The sequence below is a fragment of the Poecile atricapillus genome, chromosome 20 (genome assembly GCF_030490865.1).
Source record: "Poecile atricapillus isolate bPoeAtr1 chromosome 20, bPoeAtr1.hap1, whole genome shotgun sequence".
Lineage (NCBI taxonomy): Eukaryota > Metazoa > Chordata > Aves > Passeriformes > Paridae > Poecile > Poecile atricapillus.
The window spans coordinates 9369452-9394888 of record NC_081268.1 but is presented as its reverse complement, the minus strand read 5'-3'; the positions used below and the strand labels follow the sequence as shown (position 1 = coordinate 9394888).

Here is a 25437-nt window from a genome sequence, read left to right as displayed (position 1 = left end):
ACTTTATTTTGGCACGTGTGGAGTGCAGTGTGTGGCCAGGGTTTCTTTGCCTCGACATTCAACTCTTTCATAAAACAAAGACTAAAACAGCATCAGCCTCCCTTTTCCAGTCCCTCACTGTGTTCCCCTACTTGGATGTCATCAACACTTCTCTTTCCCTGCTCTTTCTCCATCCCTGTTGACCGGAGAAGAGAAGCCAGATCCAGCTGGATCCTCTCCCCTTGGCCAGGGGGGATCAGTGGATCTGGACACATCAAATCTCCACCATTCTGCAGAATGGTGAAAAAGAAGGGTTTGCCTGAAAATATCCTCAAGGAAAACTTCTTCCCAGCCTTGTGGATGGGAGCAAGCTTTTCCTGGGCATATGTGGAAAACCCTGCACAGGGAGTGACTCTCAGGGGGTCCTTGGTGCTTCCCAGGGATTGTGTTGACCTTTCCTCTCTCTTTGCATTTGCTTGCAGTGTGCTGAAGCACTCGGTGGATGCCACCTACGAGGAACAGGGGCCCAGCCCTGGCTACCGGATGGAAATGTCCATCTTTTACGTGGTGTATTTTGTTGTCTTCCCTTTTTTCTTTGTCAACATCTTTGTGGCGTTAATCATCATCACCTTCCAGGAGCAAGGAGATAAAGTGATGTCAGAGTGCAGCCTCGAGAAAAACGAGGTACCCGCCTCTTCTGACTCCAGAGTTGGTGTTCCAGGGGCTCAGAGCTCCTGGATACTGGTGGAAGGTCACTCCCCACTCCCCCTGTGCTGGGGAGACTGGGGACCAGTGGTTGTTGGAGGGTGTGTGGTGTAGAGACCAAAGAAACGAGTGGCTGTTTCAGCTTCTCCATAAAAAACAAAACCAGGGAGAGCCCCCAAGTGCTTCCTGCTGGGAACCACTGTCACACATCCCCCTGGACCACAGCAAAGTGAGGATGGATCTGCCCTGGCACAGCGTGCCCAGAGCAGCTGGGGCTGCCCCTGGATCCCTGGAAGTGCTCCAGGCCAGGCTGGACAGGGCTGGGAGCAGCCTGGGACAGTGGAAGATGTCCCTGGATGGGCTTTAAGGTCCTTTCCAGCCCAAACCATTCCATGGTTTTATGTTTTTGAGTGTGGAGGGGCAGAAGGAGGCAAACCTTGAAGGCAGACCTCAAAAACCAATCTGAGGTTCAACTGCTGTGGGTGCCCAGGGGAAAGCTCCTCTCTCCAGGCTGGTTCTGTGCCTGGCTGGGATTTCTCCTCCTGGCAGCAGCCAAAAGGAAATGCCTTGAGAAGAGTGTGAGACCAGGGCAAGAAGCTGTGAGGCTTTTCTTTAATGCCCCCCAAAATACCATTTTTTTCCACTCAGGGACCTCCTGAGCTGGTTTTTCTTTAGTTACTGGCATCTGTGTATCTTCCTTCCATGGGTGTATCCAGTTCCTTCTCAATCCATGCAGATTTTTAGCATCTGCAGCATCCTTCCTCTGGGGTCCCATAGCTTCAATGACCTCTTTTGGGAAGAACCATCTCTTTTCATATATTTTGAAACTGGAACCTGATTATTGATGAAAAGAGATGAATTTTTAAGCGATTTTTAATTAGTTCCTTGTTTGTCTAAATGAACAAAAAGTCCAAAATAAAGCAGAATATTTAGAGAGCTTTACCCATGTTGTTTTCCAACTGAGCAGAAAGTGATTTCAGACTTGTAATTCTTATGTAAATCCCAGATGAGAAAACTCTCCAGAATCAAAACCTCTTGTAGAAGGCAATTTTTATCATAGCTTTATATTCATAATAAAGTGAACAGAAGTAGCCAGTGAAGGGGATCTCTGAGAGTTTACCCAGTGCTTTTGGTGCATAATTTATTGGTAAATTCAGTTCTGGTTTTATGAAACATTCTGAGCTGTTCAGGTGTTGCTGTGAGGACACACCTGAGTTCCACAATATTTTTAAACAAAACACAAATAACATCTTTACCAATCCTCTGATTCCTACAGTTTCCCATCAGGAGGAATTGGAAGTGTTTTTAGAAATGGGAAGGGATCAGGACCTGGGAGGAGCTGGGCTCTAATGGAATGTGGTAGGACTGCAAGGGACACAGGGATGCTTTAGGGTAAATATTCCAGGAAAATTGATCAGGATTTGGGGATTCTGTGGCACATTTTACAGGAACAATCAGTGCTCTCTTGATGTAAATGCTCTGCTCACTCTCCCAACCACATCCTGATGGATAAAGACTTCCAGCCCTTTTCCTGGCATCTTTTCATCCCCTTTTTGTTTTGTAGAGGGCCTGCATAGACTTTGCCATAAGTGCCAAGCCCCTGACCCGCTACATGCCTCAGAACAAGCAATCCTTCCAGTACAAGATGTGGAAATTCGTGGTGTCCCCTCCCTTTGAGTATTTTATCATGGTCATGATTGCTCTCAACACCATCGTCCTCATGATGAAGGTGAGTGGGATCTTCCTGCATCTTGGAATTTTGGGCTGTTGGCTGGAGACACTCTCAGGGCAGAGCAGCCCCAGCTGTCCCCACGTGCCTGGTGGGATTCCTGTGGCTCCCAAGGGAGGTGGATTAGCTGGGATGAGATCCCCTCAGTGGGATTCCCCAGGGTTTCCAGTGGTGCTTGGGCTCAGCCCCTTTGGTGTGTGAGCCTGGGATGGGAACTGGGATCTGCAGGTCCTGATCTGCAGCTCAGCCTGGGCTTTCTCCTGCAGAGCAGGGTCCTGGGGCTGCTCAAAGTCCAGTCAGGCCATGGAAATTCGAACTGAAAGAGCAGCTTTAGATGGGATATTGGGCAGGAATTGTTCCCTGGCAGGGTGGGCAGGCCCTGGATCCCTGGCAGTGCCCAAGGCCAGGCTGGATGGTTCTTGGATCACCCTGGGATGGTGGGAGGTGTCCCTGCCATGGCAGGGGTGGCACTGGATGAGCTTTAAGGTCTCTTCCAACCCAAACCATCCTGTGAAATTGCTTAATTTTAGAACAGCATCGGGGTCCTGGGATATGATCCAGAGCGGGGAAAGAGACCTGGGGATGATGTCCCCTCCTATCCCTTGACTATCTTAGAGAATCTTCACAGTCAAGGGGTCTCTGTGTTCTCAGTGGAAGAAACACAGTTCTGCACTTGTCCTCTGGGTTTGAAAATGCCCTTCCTCCCTCCTGGTCCGTGCTGTGCTTACAGGGGATATCCCTCAGCAGCAATCTCTGCTCCTGGGGGTATTCCAGCTGCCCCCTCAGTGTAGGATGCAGCAAGAGAGACAGGAACAGTTGTATTGTAACCCCAAATCCCACTTAAAGTGAGCACAGAATCCTGACTAAAATGAGCAGGAATCAGCTGGGAAAGGTTTTACTCTGTCTGTCCTCCAGTAACAGCCTTTCTTCCATCCCACTTTAGTTCTATGATGCTCCAGAAGCTTATGAAGAAATGCTGAAATGCCTGAATATTGTGTTTACATCCATGTTTTCCATGGAATGTGTGCTGAAGATCATTGCCTTTGGTGTGCTGGTAGGTGCCTTCCTCGTTCTCTTCCACCTCTTTCCTCTCTCTACGAAATGCTCGCGTTTCGTGATGTACATTTAAAAACAAGCAAACAAAAAACCCCCTGACCTGTGCTGGCAAAAAGAAAATAACCCCTGGATCCCTCTATTCCCCTTGTGTTCTCGTTTGGCAGAATTATTTCCGAGATGCCTGGAATGTCTTTGATTTTGTAACAGTGTTGGGAAGTATTACTGATATTTTAGTAACAGAGATTGCGGTAAGTACAGTTTGCTCAATTTATTTCATTTCTAAACAAAGCTGTGCCCTGTCAAGACACTGAACCTTCTCCCTACCAGCCTTATTCCCTGGAGCTGCCTCTGGGAGTCATGATGGCCTTGGCTGACCCTGTTCCATGAGCTCTGCTTTTCCTGGAGCTGAGCGCAGCTGTCTGCCCCAAAGAGGGAAAGCTCTGATGAGAACCACGGCGCTCGTGACTCTGCCAGGAAGCAGCTCCCTCTCTCCTGCACCAACTGCTCTGTCCCCAGGCCTTTTCTGCCTATTCATGGAAAAATCCTGCTGAATTTAGAGAGGGAAAAGACCAAAGGGATTCTGCTGTGGTAATGAGGGAGGTTTTTTGTAGGGCACACGTCTGGCCCTTGGGGTTTGTGCCCAGTCTGGGTCACGGGGCAGGGTGAGGGTGAAGTGACAGGGACACAGGGACAGTGGGAGAGGTGAAGAAGAGTCTGACTGCTCCTGTCACAAAAGCTCTGTGGGGCAATGAGTGAATAAACAGCTTTCCCATAGGATTTCTGGCCAGCCCTAAAGGGCTGCTGTCTCCCTGCTAACAAGTGTTGTATATCTCACAGCGTGGACAGGCTCATCATTAAATTCGGGAGGATTTTTCCATAGGGGCAGCCAATGTCTGTCTCAATCCCTGAGAGTCTGATATTTCCTGATGTATAAATTGCTCCTCTCCTCTCCCAGTGCATGTTGTAGCTGATGATGTGTCAGAGTGTGATGAATTTGAACTTGACCATAACTTTTTTTCCTCAGTCCCAGGGGTTTGCCTGTAGATTTGTTTTCTGTGTGCTCAGAATTGTGCTCCCCATGTTCCTTTACAGGTGGTGGTGAAGACCATGTGACTGTTTCTAACAAAATGCATTTTAATTTAACCTCCTCGGTACAAAATAACTCACAACCCCCTGAGTTTTCCTCCCCATACAAATGATGTTCATTTATCTGCTGGTGCATCCTATGTTGAAAGCTTTGGATTTTGTTTTCAGTGCAGCCAGGCTAAAGTTACTCAGCTCACGCTCTCTGAGTGCTGTGGGAAGGCACAGGGTGCCTGTCCCCTCTCCCTCTGCCACGGGATGTGTTTCCTTGCCAAGGGCACCCAAACTTTTCCCATGGTTTGAAAATTCCTGAAAACATTTGCAAGTCAGCCACAAACAGACTGAAGCTTTTTCACCTCCACTTTTCCTGGGAGGAAGCAGCACTGACACAAGGGTAAGGGAGCCTCTGGTCGCTCCCAGATTGGTGTCTTCTCCTTCAGGAAGGTTTCTACTTCTCAGCACCAAGCCCACAGGCTGCTAAAATCCTCATTTTTGGAGCTGTTTTGCAGGCAGGGAGCAGCCACAGCATTGCCCTTCCCTGCTCAGTTAATGGGATGTCTCCTCTCCCTCCAGCTCCCACAGGATGGCCCAGGCAGGGAATTGGATCAGCTTGGGCTGTGAGACATTTCCAGCATCAAAACCTTTGCAGAGTTGTGGGAATAACCCCTAAAACCTCAACAGGGCTAAGCTCCCAGGGACCCACGTGCTTTCCCCTTCTCCCAGGTGGGAAAGAAGAGTTTTTTTTTTTGGTTTATGAGGAACTGGATGCATTCAGTCCTTAGAGAGGATTTTCTAAAGGAGGTCACCAGATCCCCCTGGCAGTGTCCAGCATGGAGCTGATCACAAACATCTCTCATATAAAAGTCAGGACCACTCCAGCCCTGAGCTCTTGGTCCTGTGTTTGTGTCTCTGCTCTCTCTAAATATTCCCATGTGGGGGTTGATCTCTTTTCCCGAGTAACAAGCAGCAAGGCAAGAGGAAACAGCCTGAGGTTGCTCCAGAGGAAGTTTAGGGTGGATATTAGGAATAATTTCTTCATGGAAGGGGTGGGAAGGCTCTGGAACAGGTGGAGTCCCCATCCCTGGAGGGATTTGAAAGCTGAGTGGATGTGGTGGCACTTGGGGACAGTGTTTAACGGTGGCCTTGGCAGTGCTGGGGGAATGCTTGGACTCCATGATCTCAGAGATCTTTTCCAGCTTGAACAATTCCCTGATTCCTGTGTAGACACCAGATCTCCTTCCCTGCTTTTCCCTTCAGACAGAGCTTGCCCAGAATTCCAGGTAGGGCAGAGCAGGGAATAAAGGCAGGGGATGAGCATTCACTGAGCTGCTGCTGAACCAAGCCCACCTCACCTTCCTCAGGGCACGAGCTGGGTGCAGGAGTGTGGACATGATCTTCTGAGCCTGAGAGACTTTCAGGCTCTCAGGGGCTGATCTGTTTCCCAAGGGAAAGTCTTTTGGGAAACTTTTCTCTCTCCAGGACTGTTGTGTAAATAAGATTTTAGTTCTCAAAACAATGACACAGATGTTCTGAGAGTTTTTTTCTCTTGTCCCACCCATGGGGTGAGAGAGGTGTTGTTCCTTGTACCAATCTGTATGGGAACACCTTATAAAGAGGGTTGAAAACCCCAAAATAAAGGCTTTTGCCTCCTTGGAAATGAAATCTCTGCTGCTGTGACATGAACCTCGCTTTCTACTTCGTGTCCTGTAGCGACACAGGAGCTCTCATGGAGCAGGGAGAAGCAGAACAGCCCTTGGCTGTGTCCCCAGCAGGGAATGGCCCTTTCTCCACGCGCCTTCCTCAGCTGCAGCCTCCCCTCCTCTCCTGGGCAGAGCCTGGGGCAGCCCCTTTAGTCCCTCCAACCCTCCTGGCAGCCCTTCCCACCGAGTTTCCTCCTCTGGGAAGTCCAGGTGACAGCCACAAGGTGACCCTGAGTGCCAGCCTGCAGCTGTCCCTGTCCCACCACCCTCCAGGAGTTGTGGAGATGTTTTCTAGTTGTGCCACTGAGCTCAGACTCACAAATATTTGCCAGAGCACCGTTTTCCTCCGTATTTTCCAGCTGGAAGTGTTCTCCAAAGGTAAATCATTCTGGGTGGCCTCACCTTGAGAGACTTGGCTTCCACCAGCCTTTAACCCTCTGAGAAGTAAAGACAAAAGGAAAAGAAATGTGTGGATTAATTCGTTTTAATTTTCCTGGTCATGTCACATGTAATTTACTTTGTGATTGTAGTGGAATATCTATTTTTTTATTTCCTCAGGCAAAAGCATGAATGTCAGTTTTTTTACCCTCAGTAACTGAGGGAAAAGAGGTGGGATTAAGGAAAAGGTGTCCATGTGGACACAGTTGGCCTTGGGAGGCTGAGTGGGTGGTTGGCAAACTGACATCTATTTCTATGCCTGGAAATATAAAAAAAACACATCCTGAGAAGTGTTTGTGAATTGTCTCCAAATTTGCATTACAACCCGAAATGCAAATAACAACTGCACTGTGTGTGTTACCTCAAGGATCTCCAAATCTGATTTGGTTCAAAGCATTTTTTAATTTCTGGAGTTCCCATAAAATAACACCTCCCCCCGATAGCCCCGACGGTTTTTTTCCAGTGAAATTTTTCAGAGTTTCCTTTTTGCTTGTCCTGATTACTCATTTTCTCTTTTGTTTCCTGTTTTTGTTCCTTATTTTCCTTATCTACCTGCTGAATCACGCCATCCAATCAACATACAATGCGAAAACCATGTCTCCGTCTGTATGTTGTGCACCTGCCGCTCAAAAAAAAAATATATAAAACTTTGTAAATAATCTTGCAAATATCCATCCATGACAACATCACATATAGGACACGGTTGGTTTCATTGAATTTAAACAATTCTTTAAATTCTCTGCTTTGATTTTTCTCTTGTTTTCCTTTGGTTTGATCCGGTTTTGGTTTGGTTTTGTTGGGTTTTTGTTTTTTTTTTGATGAGAGTTCCGATTGCACTGGTGGAAAAGCCTCACTGCCGCGTGCCCTGAAGTGGCTTCTGCCCTGCACCTCCCTCCCTGGGCTCATTGGTGACCTGAGCAGTTGCCAATAGCCCATCCCTGCTCCCTGTGCCACCCCCTGTGCCAAAGGGGACACTGCCACTTGCTTTATTTCCCTGGGAAACGAGGGAAGGATGTTCTGCATCCTGGAAACGCTGGGGTTTGGAGGTGGTGGTACCAAATTCAGCTCTCTGGAAGTGAAATGAACCACTTTGGCTTCTTTTTGGATGAGCTTTCTGCTGAAGGAAGCACCTGACAGCCTTACAGGTGATTTAACCTGTGTGTGGTAAGGCAGAAATATTATTGGGGTGATGGCAGACTTGCTTCCCTCAAATCAAAAATGATGGGAAAGAAGGATCTGAAATTTGAAAATTCTCTGTGACACCAACCCGAAGAAGAATCCCTTCTTCCACCACAGTGGACACAGAGTCAATGGATGCAAACCCAAAACCCCAAGGAAAATTAATAAATTATGACCAGAGCTGAAAAGTACCAGGAACCAGATCCCACTGGGAATTCAGTGCCAAAGTGCAAATTTATTCCAAAAATGCCTTTGAAAATATATTTCAAAGACCTTTATCTTTGAAAATCACCAATTAATCAAAAGAGAATTCATAAAGAAAAATGCAATCAGAAATATATCTATTTTTCCATTCTTAATTATCTTGATGGTTGATAAATGAGAGCAAAAGCTTCTTGCTCAGCCACCTGACACCAGCTCTTGGATCTGTGAACATCCACATTTCCTGTTGCACAGTTGCTGTTAAGAAAGAAAACAGGGTGAATTTTTATTTCCAGGCTGAACAGAAGCTCTGTGGATGTTCATGGAGGGTCCTGGGGGGAATTTTCTGCTGGGAAGCAGCAGAGAAAAAGACAATGTGTAAGTTCAAAGCTCGCCCAGTGCAAGCCAAGAAGGGAATCCTCCATGGTGCTGGATCCCTTCCAGATGTGTGGGAGGATAAATTTGAAGATTTTGCTGCACACCTGGCCCAGGCAGCACAGAAGAGGGTTCTGGCATTAGCTGTGAACATAAAAATCTCTCGGGAAAAAATCAGTTTGCTGAATTTTGGCTGCTGTCCCTGTTGGAGGTTAAAGATTGAAAAGCTCATCCTGCACTTCGTTAGGGTTGGGGTCGTTATTCCATAGAGTCAGGTCCAGGCATCCAAGAGCCCGAGGGGCGGCTCTGGGACAGGGACAGGGACAGCAGGCAGGGAACGGCTGGAGCTGGGCCAGGCCAGGCTCAGGCTGCAGATCAGGGCAAGGTTCTTCCCCCAGAGGCTGCTGGCACTGCCCAGGCTCCCCAGGGAATGGGCACGGCCCCGAGGCTGCCAGAGCTCCAGGGATGCCCAGGGTGGGATGTTGGGGGGTCTGGGCAGGGCCAGGGGCTGGAATTGATGATCCTGGGGGTCCCTCCCAGCTCAGGGGATTCTGTGATTCTGTCAAGTAGGGAATGAGGAGATTTCTGGGCATCACACACAAAATATTTTTTCTGGCACTCCTGACTCAGGGTGGAAGGACTGATAGGCAGGGCTGGATGGGATATTGGGCAGGAATTGTTCCCTGGCAGGGTGGGCAGGCCCTGGCACAGGGTGCCCAGAGCAGCTGGGGCTGCCCCTGGATCCCTGGCAGTGCCCAAGGCCAGGCTGGACAGGGCTGGGAGCAGCCTGGGATGGTGGGAGGTGTCCCTGCCATGGCTGGGGTGGCACTGGATGAGCTTTAAGGTCTCTTCCAACCCAAAACATTCTGGGATTCTATGAAAACACCCTAAGAATGGGTAACAGAGCAGGCTCCCATGGTGGGACAGCCTTCAAGGGCAGCTCTTTGTCAGTGGTGTTTATTCCCTGTTTCCCCACTGCTTCCCAGTTTTTTCAGGGATGCATCAGCCATCTCCTGTTGTGGGAAGTGGTGGCAGTGCCCGGCCATTCCCAGACCCCCTGGCCCTGGCTGGTGCCTGGATCCCTTCAGTACCAGCCATTCCTTTTTCAGGAAAACAGTGACAGGCGGGGTGGAAAAGGTTTTCCAAACATAATTCATTATTCCTCAGATGGATGATAAAATCCTAAAGCTCTGGTGCCTGTTGTGAGCACCGTGAGCACATCTGTGCAACAGGAAAGCAACAAAAAAAACAACCTGGAAAGGATGATTTTGATTGATTTTGATGACCCAGATATGGCACAGAGGTGGCTCAGTGGGAGGAGAATTGATGCCAAAAACTGTTTTACCCATGAAATACAGCAATGTGGAGTTTCCCCTCTGGCTGCATGCCATCCCAATTCCTGCCTGGAGAGCTGAGGTGTGGGAGGATGGGTTTTCTCCGTGGGGTGCTGAGGGTGCCACGCAGGTGGAGCCCTTCACCAGCAGCGTGGGGAATTTGCCTCTCTCCAGGCAGTGCTGAGAACTGTCCAACAATCCCAGGGTGGTGGTGATGGGGGATTTTCCTGGGTTGGGAGTGATTCCACATGGAGCCGAGGCTTTCACTGCTCTCTAGGAAATAAATGGCAGTGCCAGAGTCAAATAGGGAATGTGGGGGGAAAAAAAATAAATCTATGGATTGTTTATCTGTCTAAATCTCAGAGAATGGGGGAGTCACAGAAATAACTGCACAGTCTTGAACCCTCTTCCCATTTATATCCCTTTTCCATGGGTAGCACTGGGGTAGCTCAGCTTGCAGGGAGCCCAGCCCAAAGCAGGTGTTAAACACATCCTGTCAGCTCTGATGGTGAGGTTTTAGCAAAGTCTGAGCAGGACAACGCTCCTGCTGTTGGGCTGAAGTTATGTGGGGAGAGAGAGATCCCACAGGATCCCACAGAAATGGATCTCGTGCCCCTGCTCCTCCTTGGAGCCTGAGGATTGTGCACAGGAAGGATCTGGCATGAGCATTGCTCTGAAGTTAAAATCAGACTTTCAGACACACGAGGGCTGATCCAGCTCCCACTGCTGGGGAGATTTTCCTGATTAAAAGGGCTCATGGTAAACCTCTGCCCTGCCCTGGGACCAGGGGACCAGGGGAAGAAGAACCCCATTAGGGATGGTCCCCGTTACCCAGCTGGGTTCCAGCTCTGCCCCAGGGGCCTCTCCCAGCCCTGCCCTGCTCAGGTGAGTGCAGCTGGATGTTGTGAAGGGAAGGTAAGCGCTGTGAAAACCAACCTGGAGCTGATGCTGAGACAAACTGGACATTTTCAGTGCCTGTTCTGCCCAACCCAGGGGAATCCTCGCTCGTGCTTTGCCTGCCAGAGGTGGCTTCTGTTGCTGGCTTGAATGAGCTGAGTGTTGTCTGCTCCTTCATTGAACATTCCTGTGCTTTTCTCTTTTCTCTTTATTTGAAGATCGAGTCTGATTTTTGGTCTGTGCCTAACTCTGAGCTGCTTGTGGTTTTAACCTGAGAGAATCCGAGTGCATGCCTGAGACTGAGTTCTGGAACTCTTTGATGGGATTGGTGGAATGCAATGCTAATGGCCCCAAAACTGAGCTGGCATTGAAAGAATCCATAGATCCAACAAGCCCCCCAATTTCAGCATGAGCTCTGTAGCCAAATGAGCAAGAAATGTGGGTCAGTTCAATGTGACTTCTGGTAAAACAATAATCCAAGGGAAATACAATTTTTGCTCATCTTTACCAAGCAGAGCTCCTTATGATTATATTTGCTGCTTCACTGCTCAATAGTTTAAAGTGGGATGTTTTCTCTCTTTAGCTCACTCAGTCAAATAAGTGGCTGTGATCAGAGATCCACAAAAAAGTGAATTATGGAAAGGGGAATATTTTTTCATCTCCTTAAAATAGGAGGGCAAGAGGGATCTGGCTTTTGCATGTTTTGTTTTGGAAAGAACCCTCTCTAGATTAGCTCATTGGGGCAAGAATCCTCTTTACTTCAAAGGAAAGAAAACAAAAAAAAAAAAAAGGGGTGAGGGTGGGGAAAATCCTAGAAAACAAATGGAAATCAGAACCTGCCTCCAGCAGTTCTTTGATCCACTTGTGCAGACACATTTAATGAGAATTTGGAAAACCAGCAGGTTCCTAAGGCATCTCCCTGCTGGTGAAAGCTCAACCTCCCCAATTGACCTGCTGCCCTTGATCCATCTTCCAAACAATCTTCTGGTGCCATTCCTCCTTGGCAAACCTGTCCAGTTTCACGCTGTACAAACACTGGAAATCTCCAGGCTGGAAAACATCCTCATTCTTCCAAGGATGTTTGATTCTTCACTGGACAATGCCTTTCTTTGTCCCTTGCCAGTGTCTTGGCTTAAGTTCAATTCCTTGTCAAAACCGAGCTGACCAAGACTTTCAACCAAGCTCATTCCTTTTCAAAATGAAAATCCGGCACCATCCCCCTCTCCCTGAGTCTTGAGGGGGAGAAAATCTGCCCTGCTCAAATCAAATCAAATCAGCCCTCCAAGGACAGCGTGACAGGGCCTTTTCCTTTTCTCTCATTGACCCAGTAGCAGAGGGGAGGGCTCTTGTGGAGAGGGGTTTTCTCATTCTTGCTGCATGTGGAGTGATCTGCACTGACGAATGTTTCTTTTGGAAGGTTTTCTGGTGGCCGATTTGCTGCTTAGATCGTGAAGCTGGTAATTTTAATTTCTTTTTTGCGGGCTGTGGTTTCGGATCGCGGTCGTTTCTGAAGGACACAAAACCTTTACTTTCCGCAGGACAACTTCATCAACCTCAGCTTCCTGCGGCTCTTCCGGGCAGCCAGGCTCATCAAACTGCTCCGCCAGGGCTACACCATCCGCATCCTGCTCTGGACCTTCGTGCAGTCCTTCAAGGTGAGCCTTGGCAATGTGGGAAGAGATTTGGGGAGAGGGTCGTGCTTGGCGCACATGGAGCATCTTCCAGTGAGGATCCAAGAGCTTCCCTTGTCTTGGAACGGCCTCTCTGCACCTCTACAGAGCGATAACAGGAATTCAGAATTCTTCATATCCTCTTCCCAGTTCCTACACCTGAAGGAAAAATGCCACAAAACTCAGTCTTGCCAGGGGATTCAATGTTTGAACTTGCTGTCGTTAATCCCACTTTTTCCTTTCCCACAGGCCTTGCCTTATGTGTGTCTCCTCATTGCAATGCTCTTCTTCATCTATGCCATTATTGGCATGCAGGTAAAATATTTAATTCTTTCATTCTGGCCACAAGCAGCCTGGGTTTGTTCAGGGTTGTTGCCTCCACAGCAGGAGCAGCAGTGATTTGGGATCAGGCAAAAGTTCTTCTTATCTGGTGTCAGGTAGATTGGAAATGAAAAAAAAAAAAAAAAAGGTCTCATTTTCTATTTTAATAGAAAAATATTTTTTTATGTTGAAGCATCCCCAGTGAGCTGGACAAACCAGCTGTGGGCATGAGCCTGGATCACGTTTCAGCACTGGACATCTGTGAATCCCACGGGAAAAGACATCCCTTCCCCTGGGTATGGACACATCAAGAGGCTGAGAGGAGGGAGCAGCCCAGGCACTGCACCTTCCTGAGAGGAAATACTGAACTTTTCTTGGCCTGGGATGGAGCTGAACTGCTGGAAAGGAGCTGTGTGAATACAAAGCACATTAATCTTGTGTTTGATCTCCACAACATATTTTTATCTCCCTTTTCAGCACAGAAATTATTCCAGCTTTTGAGAGCCCTTAAACGAGGACAAATCCCTTCCCTGCCTTATTTTCCAACTCCACTTGATGTGCCTGGCTGAATCCCTTCTGCTTTCCCTGGCAGGTATTTGGGAACATTGCCTTAGATGATGAAACCTCCATTAATCGGCACAACAACTTCCGGACCTTCCTCCAAGCCCTGATGCTCCTGTTCAGGTAAGGAGAGGATAAAACACCCTCTGGTTTGTGTGTGAACAGCAAAAACATCTTTGTGCAGGTGCCAGTCGAGCTGCTCAGACTTGGATATCCTTTAAAACAGATATTTGTGTAAATTATCCATTCCTGCTTCCTCCTCCTCGGCAGATCGGATTCAACCCCTCTGCAAAGTGTCACCTGGAGCTGTGACACCCCATGGCAGCTCAGGCAGAACCCCGCTGGTTTAACTGATTCATGGGTTTCCTGTCCTGAAACTTGGTTAATTTTTCTTTGTTTTAAGCTGGAATTGCTTTAATTGGCTGTTTTTGCATAACCAGAAGTCAAAAGCTCCTACACCAACCCCTTCTCTGCTTCAGAATTCAAGTGTTTCCTTCTGGGTTCATCCTGCCTGGAAATGAAGCATTTTCAAGTGAAAAAACAATCATTTAAATAACAGATTTTCATTTTAAGACCTGGCAAAACAGGCTCTGCTCCAGCTCGGGGCAGTTTGGGGGAGATGTTTTATTTTGAGGACAAACTCTTTGGGACTCTAAAGTTTTTCCTTTTGGCTCTTTTCTCTCAATAGTAGAAGTCAGAGAGGAAGGAGGGAATTGGTGAAGAACACCCAGGAGACTGTGATGAAAAAGAGACCCAAGTCCAACCAGCCCATGCTGGAATTTTTCTGCCTGATAAAGGAAATAAGAGATTCCAGTGGAGAATCCTGGTTTCATTTCCCATCCTCTCCACTGGCTATAGAGCCAGCACTAGATTCAAATCTAAACTCTGCTCACTCAGATTTGTACTATTTAAATCAATCTGGTTTTATTCTCCACAGAAACAATAAAACTTTTAGCCTACCTGAGGCTGGCTGGTTTCTTTTACCTCCCTGTAACAGAGGGAAATGTTCTTTCTCCTTTCTTTGTCGTGAGTAGTTCCAACTCCCAGTGTAAATCCAGTCTCTGCTCTTGGACACAACCTTCCACCTAATTAATTTGTTTGATTGGGTGCAGTGTTATTGGAGGGGGGCTGTCATGGGGAGGGCTGGATAAACTCAGCCTCTGCTCTGGTGTTGCAGGAGCGCTACAGGGGAAGCCTGGCACGAGATCATGTTGTCCTGCTTGAGCAACAGAGCCTGTGACCCCCTCTCTGGCCTCACCAAAAAGGAATGTGGCAGTGATTTTGCCTATTTCTACTTTGTGTCGTTCATTTTCCTCTGCTCCTTCCTGGTAAGTCAGTCCTGACCCTCCCAAAGTGGGGGTGCTGGTGTGGATCCCCCAAACCCTTTCCTCCCCACCCCTCTGCCTCCTCCTCATCCCTAATTAGAATTTACACACCACCAAGCCAGCTTTGCTAAACCCCATTTATCATCCTGCTGATAAAATCCCCAAAGAGATCATTCAGTCATTAAAGGGAAAGGGTTTATCTTTCTTCTCACAGGGGGGGTCTAATTGGAAATTAAGCATTAATCGGGTTTGTCTTGATTTACAGCATCCCTTTGAAGAGGGGCATTGGGGAGGGCAGGGGGACAATGTCTGAGTCCTGGGAGCATCACACTCATTTCACAGCATCCCAGGATCTGCTGAGATGGAAGTGACCCACAAGGATCATCATTTGTTTGCCAAACAAATGCAAAAATCACTTTTGTTTATATTTTTCTGCCAGAAAAGCTTTATACATGAAAACACTCAGAGCTGCTGGGTTTGGTTTGTGCCTGTGGCCATTGAGGGGCTGAGCTTTATGAGGTGCTGATGCCTTTTGGGGCTGCCTAAAAACAGAGGCCAGACAGAGTTAAGGGAATAAAAAGCAGTTCTGTTTATTGAGGGGCCTTCAGGGACATTTTGGGCAGTCAAAGCCCCCCAGGGGCTGCACCCAAAATGGGCCACAGCTCACAGGTTTCACACTTTTATAAGTTTGGTCCATTTGCACATTGGGGGTTCATCCCCCAATTCCAGCTGCAGGTAGTCCTGTGACTTTATTGGAATAAAGGGAGAGGCCATGGGACATTCCCCTGGGGTCTCTCAAATTTTTTGGAGGGCACAGCCTCCTTTTTATCCCAATTTCCCTCTCTCTTTCCCATTGCCTGAGGTACTGGAGAGGCACAGACTTCCCGAAATGCCTGATACCTGAGATTCCCCTCTAATGTAAAACCCTCCCTCTTCATTTTTAATTCTTATGGAATTTATGGTGTTTCCCCATTGTCTCTTTCATCTTTCAATATCCAGTTTCATTTACCAGCAAACCTACAGTTAGTTTGGAAAGACAAATATCTTTTTTCCATTCATCAATCAGTGGAATCCATCCCATGGTTTCTTTTATCTCTCAGTGCTGGTTTTATTTACCAGCAGACCCAGAGCTTGTAAAGACAAATCCCTCATTCCTTTCACCTTCTTCTTTTTCCCTTCCCATTTTCCTTTTCCCTTCCCTTCTCCATTCCCCTCTCCCTTTCCCCTTCCTCTCCCTGCAGATGCTGAACCTGTTTGTGGCTGTCATCATGGACAATTTCGAGTACCTGACCCGGGACTCCTCCATCCTGGGGCCGCATCACCTGGACGAGTTTGTGCGGGTGTGGGCTGAGTACGACCCCGCAGCCTGGTACGTGCTGGGACAGCGGGGGGGACAGGGGGACAGCGGGGGGGGACAGGGGGACAGCGGGGGGGACAGGGGGACATTGGGGTGGGACAGGAGGACACCAGGGTGGGACAGGAGGACACTGGGGTGGGACAGGAGGATACTGGGATAGGACAGGACACCAGGATAGGACAGGAGGACACTGGGGTGGGACAGGTGGACACCAGGATAGAACAGGAGGACACTGGGGTGGAACAGAAGGACACTGGAATGGGACAGAAGGACACTGGGGTGGGACAGGAGGACACTGGGGTGGGACAGGAGAACACTGGGATAGAACAGGACACCAGGATGGGACAGAAGGACACCAGGATGGGACAGAAGGACACTGGGGTGGGACAGGAGGACACTGGGGTGGGACAGAAGGACACTGGGATAGAACAGGACACCAGGATGGGACAGAAGGACACTGGGGTGGGACAGAAGGACACTGGGGTGGGACAGAAGGACACTGCAGCTGTAATGCTGCACCAGGACACGCTCAGAGCCCGTTTTAACGGGAACAACAGCAGGATTTGAGGTATCACCGCTGTTAAATGCTGCAATTCCCTGAGCGCTGGAGAGGAACAAACCTGGTGTCACTGCAAGGGCGTTTCCTTCACACACACCCAGCAACCCCTGAAAGCAAAGCAGGGCCAAAACTGAACAGATTAACAGCCTCAGTTCCACTGAGCCTGGCTAAACAGCCGTGGAGAAAAGCTATTTAGCACTTCCAAAAGGAGCTTTTGGTTCCTGCATCCCATCCAGAGATGAAAATCCACAAATCTCTGGCTGTTACACCCACCTTGGTGGTTCCCCAAATGCTGTGCAGAGAGCCTGGGCTGCAGCTGAGGCAGGTCCTGCTTCCCTCATCCCATCCCTGAGGCAATGATGAAATAATGATTTCCTGAAATCGTGGGGTTTTTGGAAACAGCCTTTCCTCATTAAACACAACATTTTTCTCCTGGAAGCTTCCTTGTAGTGACATCAAACTCTACGTGGGAATTTTGGCCTTTGGAGTAATATTTAGCTCTAGAGGTTATAAGATGTGCAAAATAATCAGGATAAAATGAAACGGGCCAAAGTTTGGAGGTGTTTGATTCTTATATTCTATTTAATTCTCTGATAAAATATTCCTGATTTATGAGTGGGTTAATGGAGGGGATGGTTTTCACACACTGGACAATGAGATGTTTATTTTAGGAGTTTATTTCTTCATTTTATTTCTTCCAAGACACAGGGAGACCTGCACACTGGGCTTAGGCAGTGGAGCAGCAGCACAGATTGGAATTTTAAGGAAAAATTAAGGAATTTTTTTCAATTGAGGGAATGGCCCTGCCACTTCTAGAGCAGGACTGATTTAATAAATTGCTTTTCTGTATTGCTGCACCACAGCCCTGGTGATGGGATTATTCTCATTTCTGGATGCTCTGTCCCAGGTCCCAGTAATTCCCTTGATATTCTATTTGGGAATTGGCCCATTGGGAGACTCTTTGTTAATTTAAAGCTCACCTAATTTTGGATCCCTTTTTCCTCCCCTTAGTTCCTGTGCCATGAATCTCTGGATTTGTGATGCCTCCAGCTCCTCCAACCTTTCCTTTCTTTTTTGTTTCCCTTCAGCAGAGACAGAGGCAGGGAATATTTGGATAACCAACAACTCAAACTCCCTGCTAGGATGCAATTAAACTGCTTTAAAATCTCACTTTAAATGATTTAGCCTAATTTTAAATGGAAACTTGTTCTAAAAACCTGCATTTCTCTGAACTGTGGGGGATTTAAACTGCTCCAAGCCACCCCCCTACTACCAACCTGAATATTTACTCCACAGCTACTACCAGTTTGTAATCTCCAGGCAGATTTTCATCCCCACGAGCTCTGTGACACAGCAAATCCTTTGTGGGGATTTAGCAGGCATAAATAGCTTTTCTTTTTCCCTTTTGCCAAGCCAATCCTGTCTCTTCCCACTAGAAAATCTCAATGAGGCTGAAAACTCGGGAGTGCCTGGTTGCTCCTTAAAAAAAAACAACCTTGGCTCTGCATCCGTGGGAGGAGGAACACACCTGCAAGGGGAAAAAAACACGGGATCAATGTGGATTTTGAATGTTTATATTCAGGAGCTTTCCACCCAGAAGAGGCACCAGCACTGAGTTTTCAGGAAGATTTCTCGCTCTATTAACTCTGAGTCACTCAGGGGCCAAACCTTTCCACTCCCAGAGCTGCTAATGCAGGAAAAGTCAGATAGTAAGATGCTAATTCGGTTGTTTTGTTGTTTTCTTGTTATTTTCTTCTCTAACCCTGTTCCCTTTTTGCTCTGCTGGGAAGTTATTGAGTGTGAATAGTTCTGCTGAAATCACATTTTCAGAAGTGGGACTAAAACCTCCACACAAAAAAAAAAGATTGAGAAATATAATCCTGCTGTTTAATTGGCTGAAATGATTGTTGGGAGTTAATGAGAGTGACCATAAAGCTTCCAGGAGGTGTCTGATTTTTCCTTCTGCTACTGGACCTGGATTTTCCCCCTGCCAGTGCCCAACACAGCTCTGGAGGTGACACTTTCTGCTCCTCCAGCAAATTCCTCACTGCTCAGGAATGGCCCTGCTGGGGTTATGTAGGAGGTGACGGTGGCAGGGAAAGGTTCCCAAGGTTTTGAAGCAGCTAATTTGGGAATAATTATTGAAGAGTTGTAATAAAATCCCAGGAATAATCCATTCAAGAGGCTCTTTGTGGCCTGCAGACTCTGGGTGTTGGGCAGCAGAGTCTGGAGCTTGATGCTGAGGCACAGGGAATAAAAACACGAGTGGGAAATGAAACCAAATGTTTGGGAAGCTTTGCACGTGGCACTGAAGGTTTCCCAGAGGAAAATCCAAGGATATAACACTGGGTGAGCACTGGGTGGAAATTCCCTCTGTGTTAAAGCAGCTCCTTCCTTTCCAGACTAACCTTTCTTTTCAGCGTGTTTTGCCCTCCCAACTTGTCCTGTTTGCCTGTGGAAAAGCTGATTTTTCCCTGTTTGCCTGGGGAAAAGCTGATTTTTCCCTGTCTGCCTGGGGAAAAGCTGATTCCTGTTGGATTTTGCCATCATAACCTCTGGTGTTTCCTTTCCAGTTGCCGCATTCATTATAAGGATATGTACAATTTGTTACGTGTAATTGCTCCACCCCTGGGCTTAGGAAAGAAGTGCCCTCATAGGGTGGCCTACAAGGTTTGGAATTTCAGAGATCCCTCCAGCATCTCTAGTCCTGGTTCTGTTTCCTTTTATCCCCTCTTCCCTCCCCCGAGTGCAAATGCAACCAGTAGAGAAAAGAAATTGTAACGTAACCAATCCCTTGCCTGAAAAAAGGAATGATTGACTGACTGCCTCCTTTCTCCTCCATGCATCCCTTCCCTGTCTCCTCCACACCCCAGCTGGCTGGGAACAGGCACTTTTATGGGACAGGGAACCCTGCAGCTTCCATCCTGCCAGCTCCAGGTGGGAAATGCTGGGGAAAAGCATCCCAGAGTCCCAATATATTCCAGGGAGAAATGGCATCCCAAGGTTTCCAGGGAGCAGCAGGTTTGGTTTGGCTTTGGAGCATTGTTGAGTGATCAGCTCATCTTTTCCTGAGCTGGAAAATCACTGGATCTGGGCAGGGATGAGGGATGAGCTCAAACCCAGAGGCCTGGGGGTTAAATGATGTCTCTGAGTTGTGGTGGATGCCCAGGGAAAGCTCCTGCTCACGGCACAGGGAGAGTTCCCCGTGCTTGGGAGCCCAGCTGGGGGATCTGGGACAGATCTGGCTGAGAAATCAGCACGGGATGGGCTTCAGTGGGGAGCCAGCTCCAGGCAGGGAATTCCTTGGAAATCAGAGGATGAAGAAGGCTGGAAGCAGCCAGCCCAGAGCTCCCTTTTATTCTGCACTGCAGCCCAGGTGTTTCCCACACCTGAGTGAGCTCAGTAGCTCTGCAGAGGAAGAGGAGACCCCACACCCCAGCCCAGGAGCAGGAAGGAACCAGGGCAGGACATTGGCTCCAGTGCCCATTTGTGTCTCTCAGCAGCCTCTAAATCAGCTCTGAGCTGGGAAAGCTGGTGGGATTTTATCTGCAGTGGTTACCAGGGACAGGAATAGATGTTTTGGGCTGGGTGAGTTCTCTCCTCCTCTTCCTCCACCAAAGCTTTCCATAGGAACTGAGATCTGTGTCAGGGCATTGGGCTGGTGGGAAGGTTCCTGCTCAGAAAAGGGGTTTAAATGAGTGCTTAGGTTTTCTGCTTTTCCAGGGTTTAAATTTTAATAACATCCCTGGGTCTCCTCAGATGGCAGGCAGCAGAGATTTGCACATTGCAGAAGCAGGCAGCTGGTTGGGAAAACAAAAGGAATTGTCACAGTTGTGCTCCCAGTTCTAACAGGCACAAAAGGGTGAAGCAAGAATTTCCTGCTGTTTTGCACCCCTTGTTTTTCAGGCCAGGATTTATCCACCACCGTGTGCTGAAGGGAGGTGCCCTCAGCAATGGGCTGCTCTGAGGGACTTTTCCCAAAGCTCTGCAGTTCCCAGTTGAGGTTGGCTTGGTGAAAAACAAGCCCCACCAAAAGTGAGGGAGGAACAGCTCCTGCCAGGGCTGGGCCCTGCTTTTGCTGGAATTTGCAGAATCCCAGCACATCCCTCAATCCCCCACGATTGAATTCTCCCTTATCCCATCACCCAAACCCAAAGTGCTGCTTCCTCCAGGAACTCTGGATGTGTTCTCCCAGCCCTGTCCCATAACTCTGCCTCCCAGCTCTCCCTGGCGTGGTGACCTGACTGGTTTGGGGGGTGATGGGGGAACCCTCATCCCCCACCCCGCCAAGAGCCAGCCACAGCCACCCCTTCTCCCTTGGGGGACATCAGCCATCCCCAGGGGACATCAGCCATCCCCAGGGGACATCAGCCATCCCCAGGGGACATCAGCCATCCCCAGGGGACATCAATCATTCCCAGGGCCACGGGCTGTCCCTGCAGGAGGAGGAGACACCTGGGCCGAAACACAGCAACGGAAGCGGAGCCACCTTTCTCCTGCCCCACCTCTTGAGTTTGGTTTTGTTTCCCGGAGAAATCTGATTAACCAGATCTCTGTTTTCTTGTCTGCTTTCCCTTCTCTCTCTCCTCCTTTTCATTTGCTCCATTGTGTTGCCTTTTCCCCCCACCCCTTCCCCGTTTTCCCCGCCTCAATCCGATGGGATTTCTGTGTCCTGGTGCTTTTGCCTCCATCCCTGTGGTGCCAGCGGGCGCATCAGTTACACAGACATGTATGAGATGCTGAGACACATGTCCCCACCTCTAGGCCTTGGGAAGAAATGCCCAGCTCGTGTTGCCTATAAGGTAGAAAACCTCCCCCAGGAACTCCTGCCCAACCACCAGCTTTTTGTGCCGTGGCTGCAGTGGGGTTTCTGTGGCGTTGGTGTTGTTCTTCTGGACGTTTCTGGTGCTTTCTCTGCTTTCCAAGCAAGATTTTGGATCTTCTGATTTTTATTTTTTTTCTTTTTAATTTTATATATATATATAATTTTTTGGGGTAACTTTTTTCTGGTCTTTGAAACTCTGACACATCAGTTTGTCTTTCTAAGTATGTCTCTGCTCTCTATCAGTGTTTCTCTCTCTTTTCTCTCATTCTGCTTCCATTCAGGTTAATTTGGGGAGGGACCATGCTAATGAGCAAATTACCCCCCATTAGATCCCCATTTTTCTTCCTGGGGCTCTTGGTCTCCTTAACCCTTCAGTAGAATGTTGTTTTTTTCCTCCTCTTAATTAGATTGGAGTAATTAGAGTAGGCAGTACTGTAGGAGTGAGCAAGCAATTAAACAGAGACAACACCAGAAGGGCTCCTTAAACACCCTCGTGGAAGAAATGACTCAAAGAGAAAACATTAGGACAGGGAGATGGAGAAATCACTCCACCTCACCGTTTATTTGGCAAAACTTTTTAACTGAGCCACCAGAACAAATTCTATCCCAAAGGCTGGGTGGAAATTCAGATGGAAATGGAGCAGACCCACTTAAGGCCAAGCTGCCCTCCCAAAAACTCCGCATGTTTGGAGATTTCCATTTCCAGGGTGACTCATGTCACCTCCACTCCCAGCCAGGAGGGTGCTGAGATCCCCCTGGGCACTGACCGGTGCCCCAGAGCCTGGAGAGGGACCCCCTGCTCCTGCAGGTGGAGCTCAGTCAGTGCCAACAGCAGCCAGGGCTTTGTCTCTGCCCTATCTTTGCCCTCTCCCTCTGATTTTTAAAACCCCTGAGTGTTCTGTCCAGCAAAAGCTCTTTTGCCCCACACATTCCCCGTTTTTCTTTCCATGTCTACTTTCCCCAGTCCTCTTCAGAGGTTTTGTGTGTTTTCCCCATGTCTTTGTTGCCTTCTCAGTATGTCCACATTGTTTTTTTTTGGATTTTCCCCTCTTTGCAGCCTCCTTGGCTGTTGTCCTTCCTTTCTGCTGTTTTCTGGTTCCCCTTTCTCAACTGTTCTCCTTGGTCAGCCTGACCAGCCTCTGCAGATCCGTGTGCGTGGCTTTGCTGCTTCCCAGAGGTGCATGGGATCCTCGGGATGCGCTGCTCAGGCACCAGGGAGCTCTATCCTGCACTGGGCTGGGGGAACAGGCTGGAAAAACCCAAATTCCTCTGTTCAGTTCTGGGCCACTCACAGTGAGCAGGACATAGAGGGGATGGAGCATGTCCAGGGCAGGGAATGGAGCTGGGAAGGGGCTGGAGAATTCCTGAGGGAGCCGGGAAGGGGCTGGAGAATTCCTGAGGGAGCTGGGAAGGGGCTGGAGAATTCCTGAGGGAGCTGGGAAGGGGCTGGAGAATTCCTGAGGGAGCTGGGAAGGGGCTGGAGAATTCCTGAGGGAGCTGGGAAGGGGCTGGAGAATTCCTGAGGGAGCTGGGAAGGGGCTCAGCCTGGAGAAAAGGAGGCTCGGGGAATTTCTGGCTCTGCACAAGTCCCTGCCAGGAGGGGACAGCTCAGGCTCTGCTCCCAGGGAACAGGGACAGGAGGAGAGGGAACGGCCTCAGGCTGGGCCAGGGGAGGTTTAGATTGGATATCTGGAAGAATTTGTTCACAAAAGGAGTTTTTAGGCCCTAGAAGAGGCTGCCCAGAGCAGTGGTGGAATCACCATCCCTGGAGGGATTTAAAACCCTGCAGATGTGGATGTGGCACTTGGGGACTTGGGTCAGTGGTGGCTTTGCAGTGCTGGATCAGTGTTTGGACTTGATGATCTTGGAGGTCTTCTCCATCATAAATGATTCTGTGATCCCATAAATTTTAGTCTTTTCAATCCCATCAGATGAAAAGAGGGAAGAAAACCTCTTTGACTTCACTCTGGTGTCTTAGGATTTGCTCACTCTCCTTGCCCATCGCAGAGGGTGGGGCTGGATGGACTTTGAGGACCCTTCCAGCCCAAACCATCCTGGGATTCTGTGATTCCTGGGATGATCTCAGAGCTGGGCTGCTCCACCAGGATGCAGCCAGAGGGATGAAAGCCATGGGGAGCCTCTCCAAAGCCAGCAGAATTAAACCAGAGTAGAATCATTCCAGCTAGGTCAGGGTGAATTATTCATAGCAAATAATTTATTCACCAAACTCGACCTCATTTCCCACAGCAGTGCTCCACTGTCCCAGTTTATTCTGGTCTGGGGATCATTCCCAGAGCAGTTCCTGTCCCAGGGGCTGATGGGCTGCTCTTAATAATTCAAATCCCTCGGGGTGCCAGTAGTTTTCCAGGCACTGGGTGCTCCTTCTCCTGCTCCCTCTGGATAAATGTGCCAGGGAAGAGGATTCAGGGTGCAGCAGCTTTTTCTGGCTCAGCCTGGAGCCAGCCAGCCACCTTTGATCCCGGCATGAATTTCCCCCCTATTCCTCCAGCACTTTCCCTGCCTTTTGGGCCACTGTCCAAGGACCTCCGGAGCGAAACCGAAAGGGGATTTATTCCTGTCACAGAGATTTGGTCCCTCATTAGCGCTGCCGCTGTTAATTGGCATTTAAAGCCACGCTGGGGCCGCCTCCTGACCGCGCCCGGACCCCGCGCACCGAGCGCTGCCTCCCGACCCCGCCTCTAATCAACCCCTCATTATCAGCACCGCGTTAATTAGGAGACTCCGGAGACAGCGGCGAGGCTCCTGCCTCTGGGGCCCTCTCCTGCTGAAGCATTAATGAGCTCCAAATCCGCCTAATTAATGGCGGGGGCTGCGGGAGGGATCCCCAGGCCGGCCGGGAAGGCGGAGCGGGGACTCCACCTGCTGCCGGCTGCGCTTCCTCATCCTCCCCCGAGGGCAGGGGCAGGGCTGGGAGTCCTTTCCTGGCAGGTCAAGGCATTCGGGAAGGATTTCTCCTCTTTTTTTCCCCCCCTGCTGCCCGTTATTAATTCACCCGAGCGCCCCATGGTTGTGGCTGGAGATTCCCAGCGCATCCCTAGTGCTACACGCTCTTTATCGGAGCAGGGAAGGAGCAGCAGGCTCCTAAAATTTCCTTCTGGGCTCCAGAAAGATGAGGAATTATCCAAACTAGAATTGGGTTTTTTTTCCTCTTTCTTTTGGTTCAGTTATTTTTGTTGGGATTTTCTGGTTGGGTGTTGCTTCATTTGGGTTTCCTTTTCCCATCTCCTTTCCCTTTCTTCCCCTCCCACTTTTCCCTTCCTCTCTCCCCTTTCCACTTTTCCCTTCTTCCCTTCCTCTTTTCCCTTTTCCCTTCTTCCTCTTTTCCCTTTCCTTCTCCCTCTCAGATTTTTTAATCCCGTTTCAAACCATGAGCCACTGCTCTCACACAGCCTTGAAGCACAACTTCAGGCACAAGAAACAGCAAAAAATGCTCAGCCAAACTTCCAAAAGTGGGAATCCCCTTGGAAAATCTTCCCCTAAATCCTCTGTCCCTGGCTAAAACTGGGGAGGAAAGCAGTGCTGTGTACAGCTGTGGGTGGCCCCTGTCCTGCATCCCTATCCCTTGGGAATTCAGCCTGGAAAATCAGCTGGGGACACCTGAGATGTGCCAGCCACAAAGTGCTTTTTGATGGTGGTTTATGTGAGGATAGAGCTCTCCTGTGGGGAATTTATTCCTCATTTGCCTGTTCTTCACTTCCATGCATCTTCTTTCTCTCTGCATCCCTTACCTCCCACTCCAGTGGCATTCTGGGACTCTGTGGTTGCCAACCATGGGCTCTCATTGATGTTTTTTTTTGTAGCTTTTTGTGTGCTGAGGGCAGAATCAGAATTAAATCCTGCTCCATTTGAAATGAGCGAACAGAAAAAACCCCGTGGTGTTGCCAGCACTTGATACTGTCACTGCCAGAGTGGGGAGGAAAGGCTGGACCTTGATTTTGCCATCCTTGAGACACGGAATAACCTCTGGGAATGCTGTGAGGGACATCACAATGGTTTGTCCCAGACTTCAGGTGACAGGGACATTGTTACAGTGGTCTCTTGTCCCTGCAGGATGCAGTGAGAGCTGAAAATGTGTAAATAGATATAATAATCCTTGTTTATCTATTTACACATTTTTTATAA

General features: G+C 48.8%; 1 protein-coding gene across 1 annotated transcript in view; it reads left to right on the top strand.

Annotated features, from left to right (window-relative positions):
• Positions 1–633: 633 nt before the first annotated feature.
• LOC131586786 (voltage-dependent N-type calcium channel subunit alpha-1B-like) overlaps positions 634–25437 on the top strand; it is a 41523-nt gene continuing 16719 nt past the window's right edge. The window contains exons 1-10 of the mRNA XM_058853999.1: positions 634–663; positions 2249–2413; positions 3357–3467; positions 3634–3717; positions 12215–12331; positions 12596–12661; positions 13260–13351; positions 14406–14556; positions 15795–15922; positions 21175–21271. Of these exons, the coding sequence (XP_058709982.1) occupies positions 634–663; positions 2249–2413; positions 3357–3467; positions 3634–3717; positions 12215–12331; positions 12596–12661; positions 13260–13351; positions 14406–14556; positions 15795–15922; positions 21175–21271 (1041 nt within the window). The remainder of the gene's footprint in view (positions 664–2248; positions 2414–3356; positions 3468–3633; positions 3718–12214; positions 12332–12595; positions 12662–13259; positions 13352–14405; positions 14557–15794; positions 15923–21174; positions 21272–25437) is intronic.